At 45.4% G+C, this 24,515-nt stretch overlaps 1 protein-coding gene across 1 annotated transcript in view; it reads left to right on the forward strand.

Annotated features, from left to right (window-relative positions):
• Positions 1 to 24,515, forward strand: part of LOC134966396 (probable glutamate receptor) — a 186,624-nt gene that overhangs the window by 75,139 nt on the left and 86,970 nt on the right. The window contains exons 3-5 of the mRNA XM_063943093.1: positions 4,573 to 4,604; positions 8,193 to 8,243; positions 8,509 to 8,691. Coding sequence (XP_063799163.1) covers positions 4,573 to 4,604; positions 8,193 to 8,243; positions 8,509 to 8,691 — 266 coding nt within the window. The remainder of the gene's footprint in view (positions 1 to 4,572; positions 4,605 to 8,192; positions 8,244 to 8,508; positions 8,692 to 24,515) is intronic.

Genomic DNA, 24,515 nt, shown 5'->3' on the forward strand with positions numbered 1-24,515 from the left:
ATACGAGCCGGGACGCACCCGGTGTACAAATTCCCAGGTGCGACTCGGGTCTGTAAGTCTGCAAGGGGTGTAAGTTCACACCTAGGCAGAAACCTGATCCCGGTCAAACTACACCACCATGCCAAATATGGTGGAGCGAGGCACAAAACTCTGGCCATGCATAAAGGTCAAATAGACAGACTTTCTGGATTATTATACAGATGTAGTGTATGGCATTGGTTCTCAGACTATCTTGACTATCAACGCTCTGTAGTATCAGCATTTTTGTTCACGGCAGTAAGGAATAAAAGCTTTTTTTAATTGATAAATTTTGATTTAAAAAAATTATGAAGTAAATTGAGCCTACCTGCCACCCTTAGGGTCAGCTATGTGGGGTGAACAGTTGTTTTTCTGATTGTCCACGTGTTTTATTATTGGCAGCTGCTAGCACTAGTTCTACCTATCACTTTGACCATAAATAATTTGATGTGGTCCTGAACCAGCAAACCGAGGCACCCCTGCAAGAGCTACATGGCAGCCCGGGGTGCCTAGCACACAGTTTGGGAACCACTGGTATATTGTGTAGTGTGACATAATATGAAAATGACAGCAATTGCAGTAAAAACATCAAATAAGTGCACTATACCATATGCTACATTATAAATACACAAGCTCTCCTTACTATATATATATATCCTGTATATTTAGATATACTGTATGTGTGTATATATATATATATACACACACATACAGTATATCTATATATATATATATATATATATATATATATATATAAAACAATAGTGCAAAATAGCGCTGCTACCTAAATAACAAGACTAGTATCATTAAAAATTAAAACAGTCAAAAACACTTCCCCTATTTAGGGGGGCTGCTAAAAGGGTCCTCTTGTATGAACTCTATTTCAGAAGTCCAAATAGATAAAATGTACAGAATGGTAGAACCCAGCGTCTTCTGTGTTATGCAAACTCCAAGTGCAAATTAAATAATTATATGCGTACCGCATCCCATGTGGATATCAAGCATGTGATATAAATCGTAGTTTTCCTGATGTCGTTCCTGTAGCTTTCCCACTAACTTCGTGGACGGTCCGTATGAAAATTAGAAGAATACCACAAAATAGTGTAATATTGCCAGCATATATGAAGGTGTGCATAAGTATATTTTTTGATGTGATTGGTAATAGTGACTTTATATAAACAGTGTCATAATAAAATGACTGTGAGAAAGTGCCCACCGCCTGTAGTAATATATATAAGTACCCTCAGGACTTGTAAGACTTGCATGTAGGAATAACTTTATATGGTTCTTCTCCTGTGGTTCTTGTTGGGGACCCTTAGAAATAAAATAGAGTCTCCCAAAATTGGGAAGAAGAGCCCATAGTGTAGTACTTTTGAAAATTTAATATAGACAAAAACATATAAAACTCATAAAAAACGTAAGAATTGGACCCGTACAATGTAAAAAAATTATAAAAGCTTATCTGTAATCCTCTTAGAGGAGTGGATCATCTACCCAACGCGTTTCGTCCTTTTGGTTTTCTAGGACTTCATCAAGGGATAATTTGGGAGGCTCTGTATGTTCAGAGTATTTATAGGAGAGTGACTAACGGTTTGTGTTCATCTGCACGCACGTGTGGGGTGTTTTCCCGCACTTCCCAGTGTGCAGGCGCGGGAGTTTACCGTTCCCGTGAGAGTGGTGGTGCTGATCCCGTTCTCGGCATGTCCCGTGCATGCGTGAAAACTTAGAGTGCCGCTTCAAACTCTGCGGACAGTCTAAGGAACATATCAATTTTCAAAATGCGATTAACTTAGCGACCCCGCAAACTATAGATTTGACACTAATGTCGGTGTCATTTTGACATTTTATTTTTCAGCCCGTCTCACCCCCCATGCCTGATGGAGGCTAAACTTGGGCTTAAACTGTATCAGGAGTGTCAGTATTCATCTCCGCAAACCTGAACACTGGATTTTTACATGTCACCCCCTTCTCACCCTAGGGATGTCAGGGGTGTCTACCGATTTTAGATGTATGTACATGTATTTGTATGTACACACACACAATTACATTCATTCCTCATTTGGGGTAATCTTAATGATCCATAGCAACTTTTTTTTATATACAAACTGCTGATTATTTATGGCAGCTGGAATAAAGAACAAATAAAGCTTTTACCAGCCTTGACCTGTGAGGCACTAAGGCATCTGACAGCTACAATAAAGACACTAGCTTTCTTGGAACATTTTCTGCCAGCACTTGGACTCGGTTGAAAAGAACTTTGATGCAATAGAGAGCTTTGAAAGGGTAACAAGAGGATGCATTCTCAGCCCCTGCAGAGAGAGGGAACACAGCCCAGTCAGTCATGATTTACAACTCTTACAAGTTCAGCAGTTCAGCAAAGGCTTATTTATATGCCTCTGTCTATCTATCTATCTATCTATCTATCTATCTATCTATCTATCTATCTATCTACCTATATATCTTGATATAGATCTATGTGTGTATATATCTCCTATATATTTGTCTAAATCTGTGACTCTGTGCCCGTAACGCTGGGTGGAGTCACAGCGGTGGGCGGAGTCAGCAAGTCTCTGCTCCTGCTGCCTGTCCATCTCTCTCTCTCCCCTCCCCCCACCCATCAGCAGCTCTGATTCCCCAGCCGCGGCGCCGGCCCAACAACAACGGCTGATGCCGCCCCCGGCATACACATTAGGAGGGACGGGTGGCGCAGGAGAAGGCTTTCATAGCCCTCCCTGCGCCGTGTACACAGACCCGCTGCCTCCTCCGCACAAATCCCGCTGTCAGCTCTCCTGCTGTGACAGGAGGCGAGTGCTGCAGTGACGTCATCTCCTGCAGCACTCTCCTCCTGTCACACAGCCGGCACACACTCTCCAGTCTCCGGGGGCTGCCAGCATCTACAGGCAAGCTGGAAACACCCCCGGAGCGAGAGAGAACAGACCCGCGAGGCCACGCCCCTTTCACCGCAGGTCACACCCCGTTTTCGGCCACGGGGGGGGGGAGAGATGTGTGTAACAGTAATGCTGAAATGCTGACCCAGTGACGCCTCTGGACACTGTACTGTTTACCAGCCTGCAGCAGCCGCCCACAGCCCCAACGGTGAGTCCCTCCGGCCATCCTACCCACTATTTCTATGTCTGCTCGCCACTTTACACAAGTCTCCTCTTCTGGTGCCCTCCCCCTCCACTACTTTCCCCCCTCTCTTCATCAGCTTCCTCACTGGGGACCCTCCCTGCCGACCCGCGTCTCTATATCCCCTCCCTACCACCCCGCGTCTCTCTATCCCCTCCCTACCGCCCCGCGTCTCTCTATCCCCTCCCTACCGCCCCGTGTCTCTATATCCCCTCCCTACCGCCCCGCGTCTCTCTATCCCCTCCCTACCGCATCGCGTCTCTCTATCCCCTCCCTACGGCCCGGCGTCTCTATATCCCCTCCCAGCCGCCCCGCGTCTCTCTATCCCCTCCCTACCGCCCCACGTCTCTCTATCCCCTCCCTACCGCCCCGCCTCTCTATATCCCCTCCCAGCCGCCCCGCGTCTCTCTATCCCCTCCCTACCGCCCCGCGTCTCTATATCCCCTCCCTACCGCCCCTCTCTATCCCCTCCTCCCTATGCCTCTGTATCCCCTCGCTACCGCCCGCGTCTCAGTATCCCCTCCCTACCGCTCTGCGTCTCTGTATCACCTCCCTACCGCCCCATGTCTCTGTATCCCCTCCCTACCGCCCCGCGTCTCTCTATCCCCTCCCAGCCGCCCCGCCTCTCTGTATCCCCTCCCTATCGCCCCGGGTCTCTCTATCCCCTCCCTACCGCCCCGCATCTCTCTATCCCCTCCCTGCCGACCCGCGTCTCTCTATCCCCTCCATACCGCCCCACGTCTTTCTATCCCCTCCCTACCGCCCCGCGTCTCTATATATCCCCTCCCTACCGCCCTGCATCTCTCTATCCCCTCCCTACGGCCCTGCGTCTCTCTATCCCCTCCCTGCCGCCCTGCGTATCTCTATCCCCTCCCTACCGCCCCCCTTCTATCTATCCCCTCCCTACCGGCCCGCGTCTCTCTATCCCCTCTATCCACTCATACAAATATTGAACCGCAGCAAGGCGTGCAGGGGTTAAGGGGACGTAGCCCCTTTCGACGGTGTGAAGAGCGCCCGTAGGGCGCGATGAAGCACCTAGTATATATATATATATATATATATAAAGCTTGAAGTAAAAGAGGGCACAATAATTACAGTTGGACAAAACGGTCTGATTTTCTTTTTTTTTTTTTATTGTATGTCACTGAAAGAACATGAGCACACTGAAGACAATAAAGTCATTATTCACCACTCAGAACAGAATGCTCGATGCATTCTTTGCCTCTTTGCAAGGTTTCCAGGGAATTCATTACTGTTCTATAGTGTGTCCAACGGGTGGATTGCTTTCATGAAGGGATGTTATGATTTAATCTAAAGCAATTCATAATTTTTCTGTTTTTAAAAATTAGGATGTATCAAAGGCTTGCACAATGTTTGGTATGTTACACTTTTACCCATTGGTTACATTTTTTTCTGTCTTTTAAGATGGGGAAGAAGAGAATGGATTCCTGTCTAAGGTAAGATGATTTACTGCTTAAACAAATTGAGCAGTAAGATGTAGACTATATGAAAGGAGAAGATGTTCGGCAAAGTTTTATTAGAGAATATTATTTTAAAGGAATTGAGAAAAAAAATCTGCAATTTCTAATAATTAATGAGCACACAAAGTCACTGTCTGGTAGTTATATATGACAAGGAGTGTTTATACTTACCTTGCAATCAGTGACATGCAGGCAGGGTAGGTCGAGCCTCCTGTCATACTCCATTGTTTTCACCATACAAATAATTAGAATAATGTAAAAAAGATATTCATAACTTATAAATATCATCTTTGCATTATTCTAATCATTTGTATAGTCAAAACTCATCAAATTTGCAGCTCTCCGCTGTAAATACAAGGAGAGACCTGAGGTGAGGCAGCTATGCATATATATTATTAGTGCATTATGCACCTTTGCAGGGCCGTAACTAGGAGTGGGCCAATGGTGCCTTGCCCACAGCACAAATGCACTGTGGGCGCCCCATCTGGCAGCACCACCCGCATGGCCGCTCTCTCAAGTGTCACTCACTCGTCATCAATGACCGCCACCCGCCGCTACTGCGCCGCTGACCTGTATGTGGTGTGCGCTCAGCCCTCTGCTGTTGAGCGGCTAGCGCACCCACTACACAAGTTGCAGGACACTCAAGTGTCAATCACCACCGCCTCCCACCCGCCTCTTCCCTGTATGCAGAGTGCACTGAGCTTTTCTTGCACACAGCGCTAATATGTCTAGTTACGGCACTGCACCTTTGTATAATGCCCACATGAACCATCGGGTTCATATATATGTGTAAATCTGTCTCTGATGCCAATGCCTCCCCAGCCATTGACCTCATGACACGTCACTGTCTGCATTGTCATCTTTTTGATCTTTGTCACTATCGGAAATATGTGCGAGAAGCTTCAGATGTCTGCACTAGAAAAGAGACCTTTTAATTGTGGTTAGCAGAAACACTGGCCAATTGGCCCAATATCATTTTATTTGTGGCCTCAAAATTACCATAGTGCCCAATAATTATACTATATAAATCGACAGGCACTGTGCCTAGCCCAAACAACTGAATCTCATCCAGTTTAACTATAATAACCTCTATATATGGACATCTGTGTCTCCTGAGGGGAAGGATCCAAGTCTGTGGTTTTCTTAAGCGATACAATTGATTTCAAGTACTGGCCAATCAAAATTATCAAACATAATCCTGTATCTGAGAGAGTATTCAACTAGGCTGCATTGTGTAAAATCTTTCATACAACACAAATTGATTGATAATTGTAAGACCAAACAAATATCATCCTTTTTCGCCATGTTTTTTTTTTCTACCACCTTTCTGCTTTCGGTTACAGCTGAGCTATTCTATACCTGGCATGCTTAAAGCGTCTACAGACTCTCTGAAGCAGGGGGGGCATATAAATGACCATCAATGGACAATGTTTTCCAACCATCAATGTGTTTGGAACAGTGGCAATGGATTTTCCATTTGATGACATGAGTGTAATGGCTATCAACATTGTTTTTTTGTGCCAGTGGTTGTTTCCCAATGTTTCCTACTGTCTACATCATAATGAGGGAGAAATGTCTGCGTTAGTGGCAGTCAGAGATGGATTGGCCATAGGGTTCACAGGGAAGAGTCCCGGTGGGCCGATGCACCTGAGAGGCCTGTTTTGTTTGAGGACACATGGTCCTATTTATAGACATAATGAATAAGCTGCAAAATAATTTGCATATATGAAAATGACTTTGCCACTTAGCCTGTGATTGCAGATGATCTAGTGTATGCTCTGTCTGCCTGCTTGGCTGACATATAAGATTGAGTGAATAGTGATTGGGATACGGTTGGTGTAATAAGCAAGAAAATATATCTTTCTAAAGAATGATATAGTTTCCTAAATTATAAAGGTGTATCATATAATGTGCTCATAATATTTAATTTTATTTCCTTTTAACTTCCCCCTTGATGTTGGACATGTTCACTCTCTGGAAAGGCTTGGGGTGAGGGTGCTGCTACCATACCCAATTACCCATGTGTGGCCACTAGTACAAATGTTTCCATGGCCGCTTTTTGTTCCTAATCCGCCCCTGGTGGCAGTGATTCTTTGATGGATTGAGAAGGACGTTACTCATTGATAGGAGGATAATATAGCCATATTAATGTAAAAATAAAATATGATAATGATGCACTGAATAGCATTATTGCACAAGTAATATATTCCTAAAACAACACGTGACACACTCAGAATGACTGCATAATAATCATGAGTACAATTATAATTTACAGCTTTACATAAAGATGTACTATAGACAATTTATTTTCAAACAGCTGCAAAGTCACCAAGTAGATCTGAGAGATTTGCGGAATGAATGTCTTCTCTCGGTTGTGGGTAAAATCCGTATCCTGATGAATTTATATTAAATATACAGCAAAATACGTATCCACAAAAAAAGAGAGATTCATACTAAATACACAGAAAAGGCCGGGTCGACATAAAAAGCAGGATACCTACTAAATGCATAGAAATAAAACATCCATAGAAAACAAGCTGAATCCATAGCAAATTAAAAAAAGCCAAATTCATGCAAAATAAATAGATCCACCTAGACAGATTCATATAAATATGTACATAGGGAGGGGTTCAGTATGATATCCCGATAGACAGTATGCCTGTGGTCAGAATCCCGACAGCGACATCCCGGCCATCAGAATCCCGAAAGCCCCACCAAAAGTACCCTAACCCTCCCCTGCCCCCTACCCTAACCCTTTCTTGTCGGTGCCTAACCCTAACCCTCGCCCCGTGGTGAACCCTAATCCTCCCCCCTTGGTGCCTAATGCTAATCTCCCTTTTCAAGTGCCTAACCCTAACCCCCTCTCCCCGGTACCTAACCATGCCATTCCTGTCCGTGCTCCTTAACCCCCCTTCTAATGCGCCCTATCCATATCGGCGCTGCTATCTAACAGCACGCCTATATGAGGGGGCAATGTATGCAGCATAGCTGACCATTTCAACATCTGTAGCTGTTCTGGAAAACTCAGATCCTGTTACATATGCCCCATGGTATCAGTAGCTGGAATGGTAAAAATGTGGCTATAAAATGACTTCTACCCATCAGTAATTACCTTCTAGCTGCACTAGTGGGCTTTCCATACAGCCGGAAATAAATGTAATTGCTGGACCTGATAGCGTTTGGTCACCCACACAAGACAGTAAAATATAGTATTAGTTATGTGAATGTATTTAATAATAATCCCTGGCTCTACGCTACACTAGATTGATACATTAAAAATCGCACAAACAGCACTAGTGATTAAATGACTAAAAATATAAATGGAAGAGTGAATTTACAGCTATATATACATTAAAAAACACACTTTATAAGTGGTTACAGCTCTGTTAGCATCATCTCTGATCATTTCTGTTGCCAATGCAGTGTAAAATAAAATATTCACAGCTTTTAATTGCAATACCTTCTTTCATCTTTATCTACTCTTTCGCTTTGTGTGGGTTGGTTCTCTGTCAGCGTCTTTGTTAAAATAGTTCAGCCATGAAAATACCACCTTTTACGTTACAGGAAAGAGCAAGACGTCAGATTCCAAACACCCTGAGAGTCACCACTATTCTGGTACAGTATCTGAGCTAATATGGATTTTCCTTATGATTTGTGCGTACGAATAAATAAATCGGGTCGTTAGACTTTTCTTTAGAAAGTGATTACATTTGTATACTGTTTTAAAGAATATGCTGTCACTACATACTTTTTACTATTACAACTGTAAACTCTTTTCGTTATTGTAACCTCTTTTTCCTGCATCTTTTTATATATACTTAATTTGTTTCCGTTATATTACTATATAATACAATTACACCTTGGTATTTGTGTAAAATAGGAGCAGCCCTTTGTTATGACGACTGAGTCGGGGGAATTGGAAGGATATTGTGTGGACCTTCTCTCTGAACTTGCTGAATCCTTGCAGTTTAACTATACATTGAATGTAGTGAAAGATGGACGTTACGGATCCAAAGACCAGAATGGAGTTTGGAATGGGATGATTGGAGAGGTCATTAGGAAGGTAAATAGTTATATGTGGAGTCACTGGTGTATGTTGTCAGCTTAATACTTATGCAAGATGTCACTGTATAGAGAAATGGGATGTTTCTATGTAAATGAGGTAGGCCAGCTATTTTACCTATTACACAGGTTCTCAAACTCGGTCCTCAGCACCCCACACAGGGCATGTTTTGCAGGTGTCCTCACAGAATAGCAACTGAAATAATTAGCTCCACCTGCGGACCTTTTAAAATGTGTTAGTGAGTAATTAATACACCTGTGCACCTGCTGGGTACCAGCAAAACATGCTCTGTGTTGGGTCCTGAGGACCGAGTTTGAGAACCTGTGACCTATTAGACCTTCTAGAAATGCACACCATTTTTCATTCAAGGAAACCCATGATAGAATAACTTTTTTCATTCTAAAAACCATCTTTTATATGTCTTTTGTAAGTAACTAATGTGAACCTACCCCACTAATGTGTTGGGTATGGTAAGCCGGTGGATGGGATCCTGGCAGTCAGCATACCGACACCGGAATCCCGGCCGCCAGAATGCCAGCAGGGGGGTGAGCGCAATGAAGCCCCTTGCGGGCTCGCTACACTCGCCATGCTGCGGGCTCGGTGGCTCACTGTGCTCGCCACATGTTCTATTCCCACTCTATGGATGTCATGGACACCCACTAGTGGGAATAGCCCCTGTTAGCCGGGATTCCGGCAGTCGGCATTGTCAGCGGTCGGGATTCCAGCATCGTTATCCTGAACGCCGGCATCCTGACTGCCGACAATGTAACCGCATCCCCCTCTAACTAGCAAATAAGGACAGGTATCTGGTCTAAGATCTTTTTCTTTGAGATTGGGAGTGCTATGGTGACACAAAAGTCCACATGGACTCAGTATTAGACTCTGCAGGGCCTGGATGGTGCATGCTGTAGAAGGGCGTCTGTCACTGTCTCACTAGACATACATGAATGGAGATCCCTCTTCTTCACAGGAGTTATTCAACAAATGATTTTTTAAAGATTCTCTAGTCCTTTTAATGGGCTGTGTCTGTGTGAAGCTACTTATACCTCTTTCAGACCACCAGCTTGTAACCCAAGTTATTGCACATGAATGCACAGTAACCCGAGTTTCTGTGTGGTCTGAAAGGGCCCAGGGGAAATATCCTGGGTTGAGCGACCCAGTATTTCAACCCTGGTAGCGATTAAGGGGGAAAGCAGTTTCAACCCTGGTCGCTGTGCAGTGCGAATGGGCTGCCGGATCGATGCAACTCATTTCCCATTCACACTATATGGACGGACGGTGCTTGGAGATCATCTGATGTCACCAACCCGGCAATATGCCGGGCTGGGGACAGTGGTTGGAAAGGGGCCTGAGGCGGGTTGCACCCGGGAAGCACCGCCTGAGGCGGGTTGCACCTGGGAAGCACCGTGTACTGCTCCTGGGTGCAAACCGCCATTCGCGGTCTGAAAGGGGTATTATGTGGCAGACGGTTATTTTGTTTACATACAGGAGTCATCAGGACCATCCGACCATTCCTCTCCCATTCTTCCATCTCTCCTGATGTATACACAAATCATCTATATACAGTATATAAAAACGGATATACAGTATGTGTGTATGTATGTTCCAGCATAACTCTGGAATGCCTGGAGCAATTTACACCAAACTTGGTACACATATGACTTAAAATCTAGAAATAAATACTGTAGGGGTAAGACACCCCTAGCACCCCTAGGGGTGGGGGTGGGAAGGGGGTGACATGTAAAAATCCATAGTTGTCAGGGTCGCTGAGATGAATAGTGACACTCCCGATGCCGTTTCAGTCCAAGTTCAGCCCCCATCAGCATGGGAGGTGAGAAGAGGTGAAAAAAATGTCCTAGTGACCTTAAGTGTTGTGCAAAAATCTTTTACCTGTTTATCTCAAAGGAGGAGCCATAAGGAGAGCGAGAAGCTAAGCAAGGAGACCTTACATATTTAACATACAGTGGGCGGAGCTTGGCCTGTCGTCCCAACATTCACAGCACTGAGCAGGGCAGCATCAGAGGCGGGACGGCACAGAGAAGGAGGCGGATTATTTTCCTCTGCGCAGCCTTTTGACAGATTGGCAGTGGTGGGCGGAGCATGTCCTGTTTAAGTCTAATTGCTGATCTACTGTGATAAACTAACCAGTTAACTTTAGGTATATCCCGCTGTGAAAATAAGACACAGAGACTACAGATTCTCTAACAATAAAATCTTTGTGATTATACTTGAAATTCCGTAGTGAAGACTGGGTATTCAGCTAGTACAGGGGTGGGGAACCTCAGGCCCGAGGGCCGTATAAGGCCCTCAAAGCCACTTGATCTGGCCCGGCCAGGCTCACCTAAACGAGAGGAGATGCAGAGCGCCCGCTGAGATTTTACGACCAGCGGGAGCCCAGCTCCCCAGCAGCAGCCGGAGGCAGGAGCTTACTCCTGAGCTCCAGCTTCTGGCTCAAGCAGTGTACATGTGTGGCTGTGCGGTGCTATGGGAGAGATGGCATCTCCCATAGTTTCGAGGAGAGGGAGGGCAGCGGTTCGGAAGCAGGAGCAGGGCTGGTGAGCATTGTGTTTTTTTTCTTTCTTTTAATGTGTGTGTGTGTAAGCGGCACTACTAGGGGGCATATTTAATGGGGCATAACTACAGGGGGCATATCTAATGGGGCATAACTACAGGGGACATATTTAATGGGGCATAACAACTGACGGGGCATATCTAATGGGGCATAACAACTGACTGGGGGCAAATCTAATTGGGCATAACAAGTGACTGGGGGCATAACTACTGACTGGGGGCAGGCTAATTTTTAAGTTGATAATTTTTGTATGGCCCCCGAAGGATTTTATAAATATCCAAATGGCCCTTGGTAGAAAAAAGGTTCCCCACCCCTGAGCTAGTATATGATAAAAAAAGAAACGTACTTCTACCTACATAGCAACGGGAGCTGTGCATGAATATAAGAGAAGATCTGCTCTGGAAAGTTAACCCTTGCTGACCATGTTCTGGAAATTCTAAAAACAAGAAAAAAGCTTGTTCTTTTTAACCTTTATAGGGCCTGATTCCAGAGCCGGCCATAGCCAATTTGATGCCCTAGGCAAAATTTTGACTGGTGCCCCCTAGAACCACCGCTAGTTCTGCATCTGACCCAGCAACACTCAGGCAGTGGGGACCACCGGGTGTTTACCATGTGCCCAGAGCCGGCCCTAACAAATATGATGCCCTAGGCAAGATTTTGGCTGGTGCCCCCTAGCACCACCGCTACTTCTGCCTCTGACCTTGCACCTCTTTCCCAGCACCATCACCCCTCATCCATAGCAGTCCTTATTTTGGTGTTTGTACCCCCTATATTTTAAACAGGAACAGTTAGCACATTTGGTGCACAGCCCAAAAAGGGGTGTGTTTTTGCTGGCAAGGGGCATGGCCACACAATAGTAACCCCAATTCCAATTACGCCACACAGTACTGCAACTTTATTCACATTTGATCATGCGATAGTGTCCATAATTCATATTACATCCCACAGTGGTATCACTTTACCTTATAAACGTTACTCCTCACAGTAGAGCCCCTTATTCACATTACATGACACTGAATTGCTCCTTATTCACATTACACAACACCCTATTGCTCTTGATTCACATTAGACGACACAGTAGTGCCCTTTCTATACGCAACGACACATAGTAGAGCACCTTATACATATAATGCTACACAGTAATGCCCCTTACACATGAGACACATTATTAATGTCCTTATAAACATAATGTGCCTTAAACATTACGACAACCTTTATTAATGCCCTTTTACACGTAATGTCCCTTACACATATGCCGCACATTATTAATGCCCTTATACACATAATGACACACATAGTACCCCCTACACATTTGCTGCACATTATTAGTGCCCCTATACACATAATGACACACATACAGCAGTACCCTGTTACACATATGCCGCACATTATTAATGCCCTTATACACATAATGACACACATAGTTCCCCTTACACATATGTTGCACATTATTAATGCATTTTTACATGACACACATAATGCTCCTTACACATATTCCGAACACTACTGCACAATCAACCTACTCACATGCATACAACACTCACACTGCCACTAACACTGTGATCTCTGCCTCTGCTTGAATACAGATGTGTCCTCATAAATCTTGCCTCAATGCTAACGTCGGGCACTTTTTTTAATGAAAATGCATCTTATTTGCATTGCTATGTGGCTAGGATGCACAAGCGGCTTCTGCTGATTAAAATTATATGCGGCTTGCCTATATACTGTGTGAGACTGTGGCTGAATCTGCATACGAAATGCTACACACAGAATATAGGCATGCCGCATATCATTTTAATCAGCAGAAGCTGCTGATGCCCCTAGGCATATCAAATGCCCTAGTCAATTGCCTAGTTTGCCTATGCCTATGGCCGGCTCTGCATGTGCCCCTGTGGTCCAGTTCAACCACACAGTAATGCCCATAATACACATAATTCCACACAGTAATACACACTAGATATATGCCCCACATTAGTAATGCCCATAATTCCACACAGTAATGCACCTTACACATAACCACCACATTAGTAATACTAGTAGCTTTTTTTTATAAAGCTGGTGTGCTTGCACTCAGCGTATGCGCCCATGCAGCTCCATGGATCCGTGAGTGTTTTTTGTGAGATGGAGGTGGCAGGATAGGTGGGTGTGTGCTTGCACTCACACCCGTTAAAGAGGCACCCATACAAGGGATGTGCCGTCACAGGGTATGCCGTCCTTTGCAAGCCTCACCCTTTATTTTTGCTTGCTGGTTGGACACAGATAGCAGGAATGACCAGATACTGCCAAACTTGCTGGTTATACAAAAAGACCAGTATCAAACATGTAGTAACTGTCCATTCTCTTCACTTTTCAGTGTGTTTGCTGGTGTTTGTTACTCCCGGCAACTGCATGCCCTTTATTTTATACTGTGGGACCGATATGCTCTGCCCTCCAGCCCAAAAGTCACGCTGCACTGAAGTTTCATATAGAAATAGCGCAACGCAACTTACTGACCACGTTACAGTGCTGGATGGCAGGGGAATTTTACGGCATGGACTGAATGAGAAATAAAGTGTGGGGAGAACACTGCCCATGTTATGTCCCTACAGAAACCTGGGGTTTGCACAGGGATAAGGGACACACACAGGATGGCAGGGTCCCCGTCCCCCATGTGCACAAGCAGTATAGATGATGTCAGATTTAAATGGAGCAGTCTTCCAAAATACTCATGTGGTATCATAAGGAGCCATCCAGTAATAACTTTATATAGTCAGTGAAAATGTCACAGGTCCAGGAATTGCATTGACCGGGCTCCTGCTGTCTGAGGTCTCACAAGTCTGGGGTATTGAAGCATGTTGGAGGGAGTTTAAGGGACTGTCTACATTCTATTTGACAAATGTAAACAACAGTGTATACAAGTACTGATTGAATACATTTGGAAAGTAACAGATAGTTTGCAGACTGTCCCTCCCAGCATGAGATACTGCAGGGACATGCTTGGATGCCCTAGGCAAATGCTTAGCCTGCCTATAGCTAAGGTTGGCTCTGCCTGATTCTAGTTAGTTTTAGCAGTCTGCGCATGTGCCGTAGTCTGCATTTGCAACATTTTGCAAATACATGTGATTCAGAGTCATATGCATCTTATTTGCATATGAACCTGAGTGCAACTGAATGCAAATGGGCCAATTGCATGTAATATAAGTATTGATAGGCAAATTGATGGAAATGTGGGCTGTTCAGAGGTGAGCATATGTAGAGATGTGTCTGACTTTAGACAGAGCTCATGCACTAAGGATAGGACTGGTGTCAGAGCTGGATTAAGGGAGGTGGGGGGCAGGTTGTAAGTACCCCTGCCCCCCCCCCCACTCTCATGGGGCCCCCCGGATGGAACTCCTGTACAAGGACAATTCTACCTGTCTCCATGCTCCACCAGAAGCAGCAGCACTCACAGCAGCAGCAGCAGCAGCAGTAAAACAGTTTAAATCTTTACACTGGAAACTGGAAGTTAGTTGTCTAATAAACATATACCAAATGAACCAAATAGGAAAATTCAGTACAGGCGCTATTGATATAGAATAACCACACTAATATATTTAACTTATTTTTGCAGCTCTCACACAGTAATCTGAAACAACTGGGAAGATAAATGTGATGAACATATAGACTTAACTATATAAGAGAGCGCAAAAATAATATAGTATAAAAACAATTTATTATCATAAAAACCCAATTGGTAAATAAATCAAACTTTGGTATAACAATAAAACCACATCACATCACTAAAACCATTATATATGCCAGTAAACTGATGTCCATGACCAGTCCCAATTTGAACGTATTTGTAAATGTCCAAAGATTCTTACATGGACAGAGATGTAAATGAATGTCCCGGACCAATCAATGGCTCCCTATATTGGAGAATGAATGCAAATGTATACCTTATTATAGGTACTGGCCTTTTTAATATAGTGGAGATATGTGCCGAAGTGAAGCTTAACACTCCGCTGGATATGATTTAATGATCCTCCTCATCCATATAATGCAGTCACAGCCCCCGTTGTTAATGCATGTAATATCTCACCGCTGGCGTTTTTGTTTCTGAGGAAACTGACAACCACCTACGTCGGAGAAACGCGTAAAGATGATAGCCACTTCACCCACTATTTTACCAGCTTCTAATACTGGCACAGCCACTGTGGAGATCATTTGTGCCGTGGATAGCTGCTCCATTCCAGTTTGGGACTCCTCTTCCTGCAGATCACCTCTTTTGTTTCCAGCCGTTCTGTCCCAGCCGGGGACGAATCACCTGCAGACCGCCCGTGCTGCTTGCGGCTGTGCTGCCCCAGTCCGGGATCCACCGTCTTTTACATCGCTGCCTTAGCCCTTGTGCCATAGGGTCTGGCAGAGTCTCCCCGCACTGTACGGCTACAAGTGCACTGTTTGGAGTTCAAGGGTCGGGAGATACAAAAACGCCAGCAATTGGACAAAACCATGTGCACTGCAGGGGGGGACAGATATAACATGTACAGAGAGAGTTAGATTTGGGTGGGGTTTGTTCAAACTGAAATCTAAATTGCAGTGTAAAAATAAAGCAGACAGTATTTACCCTGCACAGCAACAAAATAACCCACCCAAATCTAACTCTCTCTGCAAATGTTATATCTGCCCTCCCTGCAGTGCACATGGTTTTGCCCAATTGCAAACAAACTTGCTGCTGCGATCAACTCAGAATTACCCCCCATGTTTGGAACTAAAGCAAAAATACCGAATGTAACTGTGTCTGGAACAAACCATGTTGCCATGCAAAGGGAGGCAATTCATTTATATTTTTCCTGTGCAGGGTAAATACTGTCTACTTTTGAATGTAGCCCACAAATGTTAGACAGCTTTATTTTTATACTGCAATTTAAAGTTCAATCTGTACACACCCTACCCAAATCTAACTCTCTCTGCACCTGTTGCATCTGCCCCAGCTACAGTGCATCCTGGTTTTGCTTATTCAGTGTTTTGCCTTGCTTTACATATAAACATGAATCAGGCCCCAAGTGCACAAATACAATTCCACAATGGTAATGCAGTTGCACTTTGAACTATAGTCCGCAAGAAAAAAGTTTGTTGTTTCCATTTTATTCTACACACCATTATTATTATTATTAGTATTACAGTCCATAGGTATATATTAATAATGAATGGTATTACTATGATACCAGGGAGAGAGTATATTATACAGTAGGTCTTCTTTTTTTGTATCAGTTTGGTGCTACTAAGCACCAGACTACAACACACTAAGGGGGTTATTCAGAGATGAACGCAGATGGCTGCATATGTAGCCATCTGCATTCCAGGTGGTCTGCGTGTGTGCACCTTTATTATTATTATTATTATTATATACAGATTGTAGGTATGTAGAAATAATATTATCTACTTTTTTTTAAAAAATTGGCACTCAGTTGGTTCTCCTACATTAAACTATAAGTATGTGTGGTTATTAGAGATGAGCGCCTGAAATTTTTCGGGTTTTGTGTTTTGGTTTTGGGTTCGGTTCCGCGGCCGTGTTTTGGGTTCGACCGCGTTTTGGCAAAACCTCACCGAATTTTTTTTGTCGGATTCGGGTGTGTTTTGGATTCGGGTGTTTTTTTCAAAAAACCCTAAAAAACAGCTTAAATCATAGAATTTGGGGGTCATTTTGATCCCAAAGTATTATTAACCTCAAAAACCATAATTTCCACTCATTTTCAGTCTATTCTGAATACCTCACACCTCACAATATTATTTTTAGTCCTAAAATTTGCACCGAGGTCGCTGTGTGAGTAAGATAAGCGACCCTAGTGGCCGACACAAACACCGGGCCCATCTAGGAGTGGCACTGCAGTGTCACGCAGGATGTCCCTTCCAAAAAACCCTCCCCAAACAGCACATGACGCAAAGAAAAAAAGAGGCGCAATGAGGTAGCTGTGTGAGTAAGATTAGCAACCCTAGTGGCAGACACAAACACCGGGCCCATCTAGGAGTGGCACTGCAGTGTCACGCAGGATGTCCCTTCCAAAAAACCCTCCCCAAACAGCACATGACGCAAAGAAAAAAAGAGGCGCAATGAGGTAGCTGACTGTGTGAGTAAGATAAGCGACCCTAGTGGCCGACACAAACACCGGGCCCATCTAGGAGTGGCACTGCAGTGTCACGCAGGATGGCCCTTCCAAAAAACCCTCCCCAAACAGCACATGACGCAAAGAAAAAAAGAGGCGCAATGAGGTAGCTGACTGTGTGAGTAAGATAAGCGACCCTAGTGGCCGACACAAACACCGGGCCCATCTAGGAGTGGCACTGCAGTGTCACGCAGGATGTCCCTTCCAAAAAACCCTCCCCAAACAGCACATGACGCAAAGAAAAAAAGAGGCGCAATGAGGTAGCTGACTGTGTGAGTAAGATAAGCGACCCTAGTGGCCGACACAAACACCGGGCCCATCTAGGAGTGGCACTGCAGTGTCACGCAGGATGGCCCTTCCAAAAAACCCTCCCCAAACAGCACATGACGCAAAGAAAAAAAGAGGCGCAATGAGGTAGCTGACTGTGTGAGTAAGATAAGCGACCCTAGTGGCCGACACAAACACCGGGCCCATCTAGGAGTGGCACTGCAGTGTCACGCAGGATGTCCCTTCCAAAAAACCCTCCCCAAACAGCACATGACGCAAAGAAAAAAAGAGGCGCAATGAGGTAGCTGACTGTGTGAGTAAGATAAGCGACCCTAGTGGCCGACACAAACACCGGGCCCATCTAGGAGTGGCACTGCAGTGTCACGCAGGATGGCCCTTCCAAAAAACCCTCCCAAACAGCACATGACGCAAAGAAAAAAAGAGGCGCAATGAGGTAGCTGACTGTGTGAGTAAGATAAGCGACCCTAGTGGCCGACACAAACACCGGGCCCATCTATGAGTGGCACTGCAGTGTCACGCAGGATGTCCCTTCCAAAAAACCCTCCCCAAACAGCACATGACGCAAAGAAAAAAAGAGGCGCAATGAGGTAGCTGACTGTGTGAGTAAGATAAGCGACCCTAGTGGCCGACACAAACACCGGGCCCATCTAGGAGTGGCACTGCAGTGTCACGCAGGATGGCCCTTCCAAAAAACCCTCCCCAAACAGCACATGACGCAAAGAAAAAAAGAGGCGCAATGAGGTAGCTGACTGTGTGAGTAAGATAAGCGACCCTAGTGGCCGACACAAACACCGGGCCCATCTAGGAGTGGCACTGCAGTGTCACGCAGGATGGCCCTTCCAAAAAAACCTCCCCAAACAGCACATGACGCAAAGAAAAAAAGAGGCGCAATGAGGTAGCTGACTGTGTGAGTAAGATAAGCGACCCTAGTGGCCGACACAAACACCGGGCCCATCTAGGAGTGGCACTGCAGTGTCACGCAGGATGTCCCTTCCAAAAAACCCTCCCCAAACAGCACATGACGCAAAGAAAAAAAGAGGCGCAATGAGGTAGCTGACTGTGTGAGTAAGATAAGCGACCCTAGTGGCCGACACAAACACCGGGCCCATCTAGGAGTGGCACTGCAGTGTCACGCAGGATGGCCCTTCCAAAAAACCCTCCCCAAACAGCACATGACGCAAAGAAAAAGAAAAGAGAGGTGCAAGATGGAATTGTCCTTGGGCCCTCCCACCCACCCTTATGTTGTATAAACAGGACATGCACACTTTAACCAACCCATCATTTCAGTGACAGGGTCTGCCACACGACTGTGACTGATATGACGGGTTGGTTTGGACCCCCCCCCCCAAAAAAGAAGCAATTAATCTCTCCTTGCACAAACTGGCTCTACAGAGGCAAGATGTCCACCTCATCATCATCCTCCGATATATCACCGTGTACATCCCCCTCCTCACAGATTATCAATTCGTCCCCACTGGAATCCACCATCTCAGCTCCCTGTGTACTTTGTGGAGGCAATTGCTGCTGGTCAATGTCTCCGCGGAGGAATTGATTATAATTCATTTTAATGAACATCATCTTCTCCACATTTTCTGGATGTAACCTCGTACGCCGATTGCTGACAAGGTGAGCGGCGGCACTAAACACTCTTTCGGAGTACACACTTGTGGGAGGGCAACTTAGGTAGAATAAAGCCAGTTTGTGCAAGGGCCTCCAAATTGCCTCTTTTTCCTGCCAGTATAAGTACGGACTGTGTGACGTGCCTACTTGGATGCGGTCACTCATATAATCCTCCACCATTCTTTCAATGTTGAGAGAATCATATGCAGTGACAGTAGACGACATGTCCGTAATCGTTGTCAGGTCCTTCAGTCCGGACCAGATGTCAGCATCAGCAGTCGCTCCAGACTGCCCTGCATCACCGCCAGCGGGTGGGCTCGGAATTCTGAGCCTTTTCCTCGCACCCCCAGTTGCGGGAGAATGTGAAGGAGGAGATGTTGACAGGTCGCGTTCCGCTTGACTTGACAATTTTCTCACCAGCAGGTCTTTCAACCCCAGCAGACTTGTGTCTGCCGGAAAGAGAGATCCAAGGTAGGCTTTAAATCTAGGATCGAGCACGGTGGCCAAAATGTAGTGCTCTGATTTCAACAGATTGACCACCCGTGAATCCTTGTTAAGCGAATTAAGGGCTCCATCCACAAGTCCCACATGCCTAGCGGAATCGCTCCGTGTTAGCTCCTCCTTCAATGTCTCCAGCTTCTTCTGCAAAAGCCTGATGAGGGGAATGACCTGACTCAGGCTGGCAGTGTCTGAACTGACTTCACGTGTGGCAAGTTCAAAGGGCATCAGAACCTTGCACAACGTTGAAATCATTCTCCACTGCGCTTGAGACAGGTGCATTCCACCTCCTATATCGTGCTCAATTGTATAGGCTTGAATGGCCTTTTGCTACTCCTCCAACCTCTGAAGCATATAGAGGGTTGAATTCCACCTCGTTACCACTTCTTGCTTCAGATGATGGCAGGGCAGGTTCAGTAGTTTTTGGTGGTGCTCCAGTCTTCTGTACGTGGTGCCTGTACGCCGAAAGTGTCCCGCAATTCTTCTGGCCACCGACAGCATCTCTTGCACGCCCCTGTCGTTTTTTAAAAAATTCTGCACCACCAAATTCAAGGTATGTGCAAAACATGGGACGTGCTGGAATTTGCCCATATTTAATGCACACACAATATTGCTGGCGTTGTCCGATGCCACAAATCCACAGGAGAGTCCAATTGGGGTAAGCCATTCCGCGATGATCTTCCTCAGTTGCCGTAAGAGGTTTTCAGCTGTGTGCGTATTCTGGAAAGCGGTGATACAAAGCGTAGCCTGCCTAGGAAAGAGTTGGCGTTTGCGAGATGCTGCTACTGGTGCCGCCGCTGCTGTTCTTGCGGCGGGAGTCCATACATCTACCCAGTGGGCTGTCACAGTCATATAGTCCTGACCCTGCCCTGCTCCACTTGTCCACATGTCCGTGGTTAAGTGGACATTGGGTCCAGCTGCATTTTTTAGGACACTGGTGAGTCTTTTTCTGAGGTCCGTGTACATTTTCGGTATCGCCTGCCTAGAGAAGTGGAACCTAGATGGTATTTGGTAACGGGGGCACACTGCCTCAATAAATTGTCTAGTTCCCTGTGAACTAACGGCGGATACCGGACGCACGTCTAACACCAACATAGTTGTCAAGGCCTCAGTTATCCGCTTTGCAGCAGGATGACTGCTGTGATATTTCATCTTCCTCGCAAAGGACTGTTGAACAGTCAATTGCTTACTGGAAGTAGTACAAGTGGGCTTACGACTTCCCCTCTGGGATGACCATCGACTCCCAGCAGCAACAACAGCAGCGCCAGCAGCAGTAGGCGTTACACGCAAGGATGCATCGGAGGAATCCCAGGCAGGAGAGGACTCGTCAGAATTGCCAGTGACATGGCCTGCAGGACTATTGGCATTCCTGGGGAAGGAGGAAATTGACACTGAGGGAGTTGGTGGGGTGGTTTGCGTGAGCTTGGTTACAAGAGGAAGGGATTTACTGGTCAGTGGACTGCTTCCGCTGTCACCCAAAGTTTTTGAACTTGTCACTGACTTATTATGAATGCGCTGCAGGTGACGTATAAGGGAGGATGTTCCGAGGTGGTTAACGTCCTTACCCCTACTTATTACAGCTTGACAAAGGGAACACACGGCTTGACACCTGTTGTCCGCATTTCTGTTGAAATAGTTCCACACCGAAGAGCTGATTTTTTTGGTATTTTCACCAGGCATGTCAACGGCCATATTCCTCCCACGGACAACAGGTGTCTCCCCGGGTGCCTGACTTAAACAAACCACCTCACCATCAGAATCCTCCTGGTCAATTTCCTCCCCAGCGCCAGCAACACCCATATCCTCCTCATCCTGGTGTACTTCAACACTGACATCTTCAATCTGACTATCAGGAACTGGACTGCGGGTGCTCCTTCCAGCACTTGCAGGGGGCGTGCAAATGGTGGAAGGCGCATGCTCTTCACGTCCAGTGTTGGGAAGGTCAGGCATCGCAACCGACACAATTGGACTCTCCTTGTGGATTTGGGATTTCGAAGAACGCACAGTTCTTTGCGGTGCTACTGCTTTTGCCAGCTTGAGTCTTTTCATTTTTCTAGCGAGAGGCTGAGTGCCTCCATCCTCATGTGAAGCTGAACCACTAGCCATTCCACAGCCGTTCCTTGCCACTCCGTGTGGTAAATGGCATATTGGCAAGTTTACGCTTCTCCTCCGACAATTTTATTTTAGGTTTTGGAGTCCTTTTTTTACTGATATTTGGTGTTTTGGATTTGACATGCTCTGTACTATGACATTGGGCATCGGCCTTGGCAGACGACGTTGCTGGCATTTCATCGTCTCGGCCATGACTAGTGGCAGCAGCTTCAGCACGAGGTGGAAGTGGATCTTGATCTTTCCCTAATTTTGGAACCTCAACATTTTTGTTCTCCATATTTTAATAGGCACAACTAAAAGGCACCTCAGGTAAACAATGGAGATGGATGGATACTAGTATACAATTATGAATGGACTGCCGAGTGCCGACACAGAGGTAGCTACAGCCGTGGACTACCGTACTGTACTGTGTCTGCTGCTAATATAGACTGGATGATAATGAGATGTAGTATGTATGTATAAAGAAGAAAGAAAAAAAAACCACGGGTAGGTGGTATACAATTATGGACGGACTGCCGAGTGCCGACACAGAGGTAGCTACAGCCGTGGACTACCGTACTGTACTGTGTCTGCTGCTAATATAGACTGGTTGATAATGAGATGTAGTATGTATGTATAAAGAAGAAAGAAAAAAAAACCACGGGTAGGTAGTATACAATTATGGACGGACTGCCGAGTGCCGACACAGAGGTAGCTACAGCCGTGGACTACCGTACTGTACTGTGTCTGCTGCTAATATAGACTGGATGATAATGAGATGTAGTATGTATAAAGAAGAAAGAAAAAAAAACCACGGGTAGGTGGTATACAATTATGGATGGACTGCCGAGTGCCGACACAGAGGTAGCTACAGCCGTGGACTACCGTACTGTACTGTGTCTGCTGCTAATATAGACTGGTTGATAATGAGATGTAGTATGTATGTATAAAGAAGAAAGAAAAAAAAACCACGGGTAGGTGGTATACAATTATGGACGGACTGCCGAGTGCCGACACAGAGGTAGCTACAGCCGTGGACTACCGTACTGTACTGTGTCTGCTGCTAATATAGACTGGATGATAATGAGATGTAGTATGTATAAAGAAGAAAGAAAAAAAAAACCACGGGTAGGTGGTATACAATTATGGATGGACTGCCGAGTGCCGACACAGAGGTAGCTACAGCCGTGGACTACCGTACTGTACTGTGTCTGCTGCTAATATAGACTGGATGATAATGAGATGTAGTATGTATAAAGAAGAAAGAAAAAAAACCACGGGTAGGTGGTATACAATTATGGATGGACTGCCGAGTGCCGACACAGAGGTAGCTACAGCCGTGAACTACCGTACTGTGTCTGCTGCGACTGGATGATAAATAATGATATAAAAATAAGAATTTACTTACCGATAATTCTATTTCTCGTAGTCCGTAGTGGATGCTGGGATCCAAATGTAAATGAGCCCCAAAGTTAGTAAGATCTACTTGTTGAAGAAAAGACTCTTATATTTTGCAGGATTTGTTCGTGTATTGGGGGTAATTCAAAGTTGATCGCAGCAGGAATTTTGTTAGCAGTTGGGCAAAACAATGTGCACTGCAGGGGAGGCAGATATAACATGTGCAGAGAGAGTTAGATTTGGGTGGGTTATTTTGTTTCTGTGCAGGGTAAATACTGGCTGCCTTATTTTTACACTGCAAATTAGATTGCGGATTGAATACACCCCACCCAAATCTAACTCTCTCTGCACATGTTATATCTGCCTCCCCTGCAGTGCACATGGTTTTGCCCAACTGCTAACAAAATTTCTGCTGCGATCAACTTGGAATTATCCCCATTGTGTTTTACAAGTGGTTCCATATACTGTAAGTGGCCACAAGAAACTTTTAAAATGCATGTAGCCATAGGGATCATTGTGCCTTATAACCAATACAGGGAAATGGCACTGATGATACCATTTAAATGTATGTATCTATGATTTCTTTCTTTTTTCAGGGAGATTGAGGGACCATTCAGGGAGTGAGGGAGATTGCTACTATTTCAGGGAGTCTCCTGCAGAATGAGGGAGGGTAGGCAACTATGCAGTGAGATAACATGAACCCAGAACATCTTATGAAATTTGTCATAAAAGGAAAACAAGACATCGCAAATGTCCACTACTCAAAAATAGTAATGAATCAAGAGGAGTATACGGAGATAAAGTGAGGAGAGGAAAGGAAGGAGGGAGGAGAGGTAAGGACATAGTAGACAAAATAAAATAATATAATATAACAGAGGAAGCTTTACACATTTCAGTAGAGAAAATAGTCCATAAGATCAGTTAGAGTAAATCACATAACCACTAGAGATGAGCGGGTTCGGTTCCTCGGAATCCGAACCCGCCCGAACTTCATGTTTTTTTACACGGGTCCGAGCGACTCGGATCTTCCCGCCTTGCTCGGTTAACCCGAGCGCGCCCGAACGTCATCATGACGCTGTCGGATTCTCGCGAGGCTCGGATTCTATCGCGAGACTCGGATTCTATATAAGGAGCCGCGCGTCGCCGCCATTTTCACACGTGCATTGAGATTGATAGGGAGAGGACGTGGCTGGCGTCCTCTCCATTTAGATTAGAAGAGAGAGAGTGAGATT

This window comes from Pseudophryne corroboree, chromosome 10, assembly GCF_028390025.1.
Source record: "Pseudophryne corroboree isolate aPseCor3 chromosome 10, aPseCor3.hap2, whole genome shotgun sequence".
NCBI lineage: Eukaryota > Metazoa > Chordata > Amphibia > Anura > Myobatrachidae > Pseudophryne > Pseudophryne corroboree.